Genomic DNA, 10,460 nt, shown 5'->3' with positions numbered 1-10,460 from the left:
GACTCTGAAACCCAGACAGCAACGACACGTCTGTTCTTAAACATCTGAACTGATTACATCACATTACACACCGCTTCAGTTATACCCAGGAGATTCACATGATCAGTTTCACTTGTGCACTTAACAAACTGTCTCTGTTAGGAATTAAAGACTTTATAACAAACTGTTATATGTAAACAAATACAAATAAAAAGACTGTAGGATTGTACGAGTGTCTCCACTTCACATCACACACAAGATAAACACTTTCAATTTAAATGAAATGCCGTCACGCGTATTCCGATGCTCCAGGGTGATGTTTAGGAATTTCATTAAATGACTAGTCTCTGATGTTACATCCAGGTAAAACCAGGGTGTGTGTGTGTGTGTGTAACTTTGGATCTTTAAATAAAAGAAGAGGAAGAAAGAAAGTAAAAACATTCGGTGCACTTGAAGGGAAACATGTTATTTGATAAAAAGAGAAACAAACTAAATACGTCAAAACGTGTCTGCTACGTGACTCACTCCCGCATCGTGTGTGTTTAGGCCTGAGAGTAGTTCAGCCTGACGTCTAGTCAGAGTTTAAACATGTGTGTGTGTGTGTGTGAAGAATCTATAGAATTTTGGGTTTCAAAATGAATAGCACCCTAATCATTAATGTTAAACTAAAACCTTCCAGCACCTTATGTTGAAAAGTCAAAAGTTTGTGCACCCCTGACCATGAGGTGTGTATGCCCTTGTTGAACATTACATGGGCTCGGCTCTTATCTTCTGAGAAGGCTTCCCGCTAGATGTTGAAACGTCACCGTGGAGATCATGTGTTCATTCAGTCAGAAGTGCAAGACTGTGCTCAGGCCCTGAGCTTGAGATTTCGAGGAGGCTCCAGGTTCCAGGTGAGTTGAGTTTGGTCATCATGTTTTCATGGTGTTCCAGTGAACAGCCTACAAAGACACTCTATACAACCTAACTTTCGAGAAAAAAACACTTTTGGATGTCATGGTCAGGGGTGCGCATACTTTCAAGCCAATATTTTTAAATCTAAAGACTGATTTCTGTTCAGACTACTCCAGTAGACTTGTACTGAATTCAACACCTTTAGCAGACAGGACTCTGTGTAGGATGTTGGAGATCTGCTGTTTCTTCTCTCGCACTGCTGCGCTCAAATATTCTCGGTCCAACAGCTCCAAGAAGACCCGCAGCTCGGCCACCAGCTCCTCCATCGCTGCGGAAACACGGAAACATAAGAAACAGTATTAAACCTCATCAGAAGGAAGGAAAGGACCACACACACACATTTTTTATGATTTTCTCCTTCACAGGTGATCGCGGGCCTCAGTGTGGTGACGGACCTGAGGAACACAGACGACTGATGGAAAAACATCACTCCATTAAACTAAACTGTACTGGAGCCAGGGCCAAAAGAAAAATAATGCATATGTGTGTGTGTGTATGTGTGTGTGGTGGAGGACATTTGTTTTATTATGATGTTACTCTGGAAACAGAGCTAGATGATTAGCATGTGCTAGAAAACGGAGTGCCGGAAAAATCGAGGCCGTTATGGCGATGTCGCTCGGGCTTCTCGTCATGGAACGTCAGGAAGTTTTAGGGCTGTGAAATACAGCTGCTGTGTGATGTCATTCTGATTCGCATCAGTTCGCAAAAACGGATTCGGGTTGCCGGATGGACGCCAGGTAAAGATGTATAACTTACATGGTATCAGATGTACACAAATGATAATCAACGAACTGAAATCAGACTGGAATTCAGACTTAAATTTATTAGCAACTTTAAAAAAAAAAAAAAATTCTGCATTCATTGCTGTTTTTATCTGGGGGAGTTGGAGGAGGAGACGAATAACAAAGATGGATGGATGGATGGATGGATGGATCGATCGATCGATCGATCACCAATCCACTTGACTAAATGTCCACTTCCCCCACAATGCCATCATGTGGCCAAAAACCATAACCACGCCCAAGGAAATGAACCTCACATGAAATGTAATGCAAATTTGTCTCAGAGCTGTTTTCCACTGTATTGGACTGTAAACCCGTGAATTAGGATTGTTCACCATCAGTACAGCTTTACAGGACAGACATTTTCCAGGACTAAGTTATTGAAACTAGTGAGGCCGCCTAATTTCTCCCACAAACACACACATACAATATACAGAACTTTAGACATTCCATACTTTCCCTTACACACTGAAAATATTGTATATAATTGTAAATATTGATATCTGGTGCACTGCAGAATATATTTTTTGTACAATAAACATGAGCTACTTCCGCGATTGAACCGGAAGTAGAACCGCGGAAGTAGAACCGTATCTGCGGAAATTTTGTAACTCGGATGTTCGTAAATCGGGGACTACCTTTACTTTATTAATCCCATATGGAAATTGTGGTTTTACAGCAGCCAGTTCACATTAAAATAACAACATATAGGCAATAAAAAATATTAATGCAGGGATAAAATTTTATTTAAAAAAAATTTAAACATAAAAAAAGAGGGCAAAGTTGGGGGAAAAACATGATACAACACTGTTTAGAATAGTGCAGTCAAGGGGAAATCTGAAAAACACATTGAGGAGAACTAATAAAGCTTTTATGTACAGTACATATGCATTCCATTGGATACGATACTCTTGTCTTGTTACAATCTGTATCGTTTGTGACGGAGGTTATGAGTAGTACCGTAGCTTTGTACAGACAAAGAGTTCCTCTACCAACATGTGCAATTAGAACTGACTTGAACTTTTGCATTAATCTCAGTACAGACATTTGGTACTATCACGCTATTACTGTATGTAGCTGCTTGTTCCTCGGTTCATCATTCACTATATACATGACTACTCGTAACCGTCTCCAGGAGCTCCAGTGTAGCGATTAGACTACGAGTGCACAGTCTAAAGTACGCTGATGCCGTTACCATGAATCCCCACATGCCTCAATTAGATTTCTCTTTAATGAGAGATCTAAACCCTGTAAAGAACACTTCATGAAGCACTTTTATCTCTCACATCCAAAAGGAAATAAACGCTAGGAGCCGTCCGTGAGAAGGTAACGTCACACACAAACGAGGACCACCTTCAGACTGTGCTTACGGGTTTAAAAAAACACACACAGAGGAGAAAAACACCACCCAGGCACGAACTTTTAACCTCCCGCTCTTCCGTTGCCAAATACACACACACACACACACACACACACACACACACTCAAACACACAAGCACACACACTCTCTCTCGGCTTGACGAAGCCTTGTGTCAACACGATCAGATGACGAAAGATAGCCTGTTTTGCCTCCAAGAGCAAAAAGAAGAAGAAGAAGAAGAAGAAGACATATCCGGAGGTGAACAATAAAAGAAGCATGTACACACTCGAGCCAGAACCGCAGAGAGACCGAAGTTTTCAGTCCAATGTAATCCACAGCCAGTTTGACAGGAAGAGGATTTAAGTCCATGCAGTCTAAACACTGAGCTCTGCTGCACAGACCAGCATATGTTTTCTGTTTCCAGTCTCCAAACACAGGTAGTCTGCACTGGGGATCCACCGCCAGCCTGCAGGACTGAAAACCAGAAGTGCACATTTATTAACATGTGTGTGTGTGTGTATGTGTGTGGTCAGGGATTATTACCACCCAGGCAGCAACAACAGCCTCATCAGGGATTCGCTTCTGTGAGAAACCATACACTCGATGTTGTTCTTTTAATTTTTTCACATTCATTCTTCTTCTACAGCGCTTATCCAGTAAACAGGTGTACACTTTGGGCAACTCGGGGACGCCGATTTGGATTGTGGGAGGAAACCGACCCACTGTGGGGAGAACATACAAACTCCACACACACACACACACACACATACAGAGACGAGGCAGAAATCGAACCCTGAGGGTGCAGGGCCACAGTGCTGACCACTATGTTTTCATTGTTGTTCCATTAAAGAGAAATAATCAACAATGAGCTTTTAATTTTTTGCCAGTGTCCCAAAGTTTATTCCTAAAATCTCCTTTTTTCTTGACTCTTTGATGTTGCACGCCTTAATCTCCTTCTCATTAGCTACAAAATGTTGGGATGTATGTTGATTTTAAGATGTACTGGTGAATCAGCTGAGACTCTGATAATAAGTGTACGAAACTCGACTACTTTAGTGCGCAGGGTTGGATTCATCCGTTCTGAACATATTTGTTTACTTCCCTGTATTAAAGGGTTTAAGAGCGCTCCAGTGGTGACAGTTCACATCAACACTAAACAAGAAATTTTATTTTTTTTATTTCTGGACTCCACGATCCGTTGTGGAGAAGCATGAAGCACTTATGAATTCTATAAACCATCTACAATAAATGTTTGATCACCATGAGAAGTATCATTTACTCTATATTACGGACTCAAATCAGATTCTTTTTATCTTAAAGTGACAACATTCTGATTTTTTTCTGATCTGATTTTTTGATCTAAAGTCAGTAGAGTCACTTGGTCCTAAATCGGATAAATATTCGATACACAGTCATGTGACTTGAATGAGAACGGGCAGATCAGAATACATGCGACTTTGTGCGGGGATTTTATACCGGTGCTAGCAACAGCTGCTAAAACAGCTAATGCGCGGAGTCTGGATTTCTTTTTTCTTCTTACCCTAAACAAAAACAGCCGACTAACAGCTCGCCGTCCTCCAGTGCATAACCCCCCGAGTGTGTTTTTACTAAGATTGCATCCATTGTTATAAAATAAATGAGCGGTCTCACAGACAGGATGTGTTTTAACCCAGATGGTGCAAGCAAAGTCGTATCGATGTGCACATGTGTGCTGTTTCAGAGGACAGATGCGTCCATGTTAGAGTCTAATAAAAGTAAGCTGTAATTATGAATGTGTCATAACATGCAAATCAGTTCTGACCAAATAAAAAACGGAATTGGATAATGTGGCCTGTAATGTGTACGCATCGTTGCAAATTTCATGCTAGTTTTTTTGAAAGCTAGTATCCCTCCCATAGAATCTTATTTATAATAATATTTGTTTAATAAATAATAACACGTTGGACATGTTAATAGCTCAATTTCGTCCACAAGACTCATTCTTTTCTGTTCTTACATAATAGCAGTCTGTCCCCTGTAAACTGTCTTTTTAAACGTCTCCTGAAGATGATGAACAACTGGAAGTTACAGCTTTACCTCTGACAGTTGGTTTGAATTGGAAAATAATTATATAGTATTTGTATATCCATGTATTTTTTTTTACTATTTTTTTAGAATATTATTATTCTCCCCTTGTAAACGGTTGATACATTTTCAACTGCATATTCTGTAAAACAGAAAACTTCTTGAATCTCGACCAATGACTAAATCAAACAAAACCGCAATCAGACACGCTGTAAATACATGAATAACACCGTAAAAGGGTATTTCGGTGGTAAATAAAGGGATCAGCTTCAGCGATGATGTCACTCTTCTCACTCAGAGATGGTGAGATGGCGGGAAGTGTTGAATCACAGAACCACAAGAACGCTTTGTTTTGAGGTTTTTGTACAGCTGAAATACAAGATCACGAGCATTTTCGTCGTCCACCAAGCCGGAGGTCTGAAACTTTACCGACATGGCTTTAGAGTTTCACTCCAGCCAGAAAGGAGAGGCTGGTCGACGGTTAGAGGAGAAGAAACCGATAAAACAAAGGGGATCAGGCGATTGGCGGGAACACAAAAAACTTTCTTACAGGTTTCGTCACAGTGACCAATCAGAGAAAAGCAGTCTGTATTCTACTGTACGCTGTTCATAAGCAACTGCACTCATGCACATTAACCTGCCTACATACAGTAGTGTACAGTTCTGTTAATGAAAAAAAATTGAATGCATGTTCATTATACAGTATGTATGCAGGGAAGGCCGGGCAAAATGATGCAAATAACATTTTTAAATATAAAGTATTTTTATTATATATTACAAATTTATTATTAATAATATTCAAAATATTTATAATTAATTACAGAATTCAAAGATTTTGAACATACAAAAATCTTTGAACATACAGCACAATTTTTAACATCAACTCAGCTAGGTCTAGTCATGTCATAATTTATTTATTTTTTAATTATGATTTTTTCTCAATATTACAATGATCACAATATGTCATCAAACTATATTGTGCCATCACTGTTTAGGATATCACAGCAAATTTTAAATGTATTACCTAGATGAGTTAAATCAAGGTAAATCTACAGTAGATGAGTACTGGTACTGACTATTTTTTTTTTTTTTTTTTTACAGTTTAGCAGTGTAAATCCGTGGAATTCATTATTTCTGGTGTAAAACAACAACAAAGAAAAGAAACAGAAATGTTTTAACTTCAAAGTGATTCTTAGGGGTAGTCTGGGGTCAGCATGTGGTTGCGGATATTTCAGTTATTTGAGATGAAACAGCCGATGGCAGGGGTGAAAAAATGTCTTAAAAACAAATTGAGAAATTAAAAAACAAATGTATTATGCAAAAAAATAAGAGCCGTGGAACATTATCGATTTCGCAAAAAAAACAAAAACAAAAAATAAGTAATAGTTATGAATTTTAGACAACAAAAGTGTCGCATCGACTATTCCTCTTGTGCCATCTGGGTGGCTCTGGCATACCATAAACTCTGGCATCAGATTTGGATCTGGGCAGTCTGGAGGCCAGGTTGGCGACCTTGGACTCTTTTCCTTCTCGAACCTGTGTGTTGTGGGCTGAGGTTTGGGCTGCATTGGCTTTTTTGTGGGATCGGACTGTGAGGGCTGGCCTTCGGCCCCCGCGGGCATGGGCGAGCCTTGGGTTCCCATGATCCTGTCGTGAGTTTACTGGTTTATAATTAATAATGAGTGTTGTTCCCGTCACCTGTCAAGGATCAAAGGGTGTGTACTGTATGTTTGTACGTGTAAGAAATGAAAGAAAATAGACTATTGCACTTTTAATAACCATTCTCACTCAGGTTAGGTCAAATGTTGTCTCTGTATCTCTGTTAAAAGGGAAGAGAAATCAGACCTCTGAAATCAGACCCTAGAGTGACCCTCAGGATTTTCTTTTTCATGAGTATAATGTCTATTCACAGCTTTCTGACACCCGGTGAACTCAGCGTATGAACCAGCTGCGGGTTCGAGCCGAAACTGAGAACCCAGGATGCTGAAAATAGGACGGCGTTGTCGGCACCATGATCCAGGAATTTTTTTATTTTATTTTTTTATTTTTTGCCAGGATTCAGCTTAGAGAATCAGCGCTGTGGTTTCGGATACTTGGCCTACTTCACTGCCTGGCCACCACAGACAGACCGGGGCATACCAGCACACTGACACCATATAGCCATCATCTCTAACCCCTCTAACACTCCCCCCACCCCTCACCCACACACACCCACACACAGACACACACACTCACACAATTTCTTTATGAGCAAGTTCCTGAAAGTTCTGGGCTTGGATACAGCACCATATTTATCCATGAACTCTTGCTGTAGCTGGTGAAGTAGTTACACAGCAGAAGTGTGTTTCAGTTTCGGGTGTGTGTGTGTGTGTGTGTGTGTGTGTGTGTGTGTGTGTGTGTGTGTGTGTGTGTTTTAAGCCTTTCTGGTGCCAGTGTCTAATCTCACAAAAATTTCCAAAATTAGCTCCTTCACCAAAAATGGTGACATCATGTACAGTGGAGCTGAAGAATACGATACTCTGGTACTGATATCATGACTTTTTGCTGAAGTTTAACAATCTCATCAGATGTTAAGAGTACTATTACTCACTACAACTGATTACACAATAAAAAAAGTTATTATTTTTCATGTCTTTTGCATGTTTTGTACATTTTTCTCCTTTCTTGTTTAATAATCCTTACAGTTTTTGTTACTGTCATTAAAAAACAAAAAACCCCTTTAGCTGCCTAGCATGAACCAACCAGACCAGATTCCCGACAGGATTTTAAAGGATTTCCAGTGTTGACACTTGACAGCTAGCTAATGTGAGCTAACTCAATTGTATGTTTAACCAGGAGCTTTTCCCTTTAATTATAATATTTTATCATCTTTAAGTGACAGGACTTTCGACAGAATCTTCTGTTTATATTTATAGTTTTTGATCATCTTTGCTTTTAGCTCTAGTCGAATAAAATCTAACAGAACTTCTGAAATGCTATATTTATTTATTTTAACAATTTTCCCGTTTCTCATATTGTTATTCATAAATGTAGATAATCTTCACAGTTAACATTAGCTGGCTAGCATGAGTTAATTTTTTTTATTTTATTTGATAAAATTAATAAGTCATATACTGTATATTGTAAATGTTAATCATCTTAACTGCTTAACATGGCCGGCTGGTTAACTTGAACAAATTGGACAGGATTTCTGACTGAATTTTATAGTTAAATGTACAGATTTTAATAATCTTCGCTGTTAAAATTTGCCGTTTAGCTACCATGAGCTAACCTGACAGGATTTCTAAAAGAATTGTAAAGTTAAATGTATTGATTTTATTCATGTTTGCTTTTAAAACTTGCCGGTTAGCCACCATAAGCTAACCTGACAGGATTTCTGACATAATTTTTAAGTCAAATGTACAGATTTTAATCATCTTAGCTGTTAAAACTTGCCAGTTAGCCACCATAAGCTAACCTGACAGGATTTCTGACAGAATTTTTAAGTCAAATGTACAGATTTTAATCATCTTAGCTGTTAAAACTTGCCAGTTAGCCACCATAAGCTAACCTGACAGGATTTCTGACATAATTTTGAAGTTAAATGTATAGATTTTAATCACCTTTGCTGTTTAAACTTGCCAGTTAGCTATCTTGAACTAACCTGACAGAATTTTGAAGTCATATGTACAGTATAGACATGAACCATCTTTGCTATTAAAACATACCAGTTAACTTCCATAAGCTAACGTACAGTAACCAAATTTCTGTCATTATCATGAATTTTTTATTATATTTACTTTTAACATTACCTCACAATAGAAACTAAGCTAACTTTTCATTTTATGATATTATCATTAAATATAACAATCTTCACTTTTAATACTAGCTGACTAGCTAACGAAACCTAACCTGACAGGATACGCTAGTGATTTGATCATTTATAAATCATTACTGCTAATGCTATTGTTAAGGCCACCTTGACAAGATGCTACAACAAACCTCCAAACTACAAGCACATCTACCATGGTTTTATATATATATATATATATATATATATATATATATATATATATATATATAGTTTTCCCTCTGCTCTAACATACGTTGTTCAATCAACACACTCGACATAGGTCAGCAAACGTTCCTCCAGGTGCAGAACTCATATTCAAGTCGATACAGTTTGGGAATGTGTAAAATGCACATGTGAGCAAGTGTGTGACAGCTAAATGACACAGTAATGGTAAAGTGCAGAGTGTGGCTTTAAATATCCAGCAGTGCTTCATTCCAGCGTTAATGATGGCCTACAGTAAACCTCCAGATGTTCAGAGACACCGAACACACCACTGTTCATCAATGAAAGGGAAAATATATGTGTATGTGTGTGTGTGTGTGTGTGTGTGTGTGTGTGTGTGTGTGTGTTACAGAGCACTAATGTGTAAACCGCACTTGAGGGGAAAAGGGAATGAGGATGAGGGGGCTGTGGTTAGAGAAACCCTCCTCTCAGGCGGTGGAGAGACTTCTTGGTGCCTTGAAAAATGGCTCTGTGTCTCTCAGCCACAATTTATGTGCTGTATGATGCTGTATAGTGCTGTATAATACTGTGGAGTGATGTATAGTGGTGTATAATACTGTGGAGTGATGTATAGTGGTGTACGGTGTTGTATAGTCCTGAGTAATGCTGTATAAGTGATTTATATGGCTGTATAAGACTGGCTTATAATTAATAGGGTTGTACTTTATATTTACATATATTGCTGGATGATAATATATATATATATATATATATATAGTGATGTACAGTATAAGGATACATTGTGGTGTATGATGACATATAGTGACATATAATGACAAACAGTATTTAATAATGATGTACAGTGCTGTATAATATCGTGTAGTGAAGCTTATTATTGTATATATATATATATATATATATATATATATTTATATGAAGTCGGACACACTCCAGGCCCCTACTACCCTACAGGTTAAGATAGAACATGAATTGAATCAATGAAGATGTATAATGATGTGCAGGAAAATGATGTATAGTGTTGTACAATAATCTATGAAGAGGGAAACAAATAATCTATTAATAAAACATTGTGTTTGTTGTATAAAATGAATATCACACTCAAGTTTGTGCTGTTGTACTAGATATCTTTAGTACTCGGGCTGCGCCCTCGTGCATACAACCGATATCCAGCACGATAGCACAACCTTATTTGATATTGCTTTTATACAACAGTTCCACAAATACCATTTATTATCAACAGGCTTTGAATTGTTTCTTTATTTAACCAGTTACTTTGCTGCACCAACATATATGCTTCCACACCTG

The 10,460-nt window shown here is 38.2% G+C and overlaps 1 protein-coding gene across 4 annotated transcripts in view; it reads right to left on the bottom strand.

The window, feature by feature from the left end:
- afap1 (actin filament associated protein 1) overlaps nucleotides 1-10,460 on the bottom strand; it is a 65,800-nt gene that overhangs the window by 31,633 nt on the left and 23,707 nt on the right. For all 4 annotated transcript variants that reach the window (XM_053511252.1, XM_053511253.1, XM_053511250.1 and 1 more), the window contains exons 2-3: nucleotides 1,073-1,201; nucleotides 1-4 (exon numbers count right to left, since the gene is read on the bottom strand). The exon at nucleotides 1-4 is cut by the window's left edge and continues 79 nt beyond it. In XM_053511252.1, the coding sequence (XP_053367227.1) occupies nucleotides 1-4; nucleotides 1,073-1,201 (133 nt within the window). The remainder of the gene's footprint in view (nucleotides 5-1,072; nucleotides 1,202-10,460) is intronic.

The sequence above is a fragment of the Clarias gariepinus genome, chromosome 14 (assembly GCF_024256425.1).
Source record: "Clarias gariepinus isolate MV-2021 ecotype Netherlands chromosome 14, CGAR_prim_01v2, whole genome shotgun sequence".
Taxonomy (NCBI): Eukaryota; Metazoa; Chordata; class Actinopteri; order Siluriformes; family Clariidae; genus Clarias; species Clarias gariepinus.
Note: the sequence above shows the minus strand (reverse complement) of the source record. Positions and strands in the feature narration are given on the sequence as shown.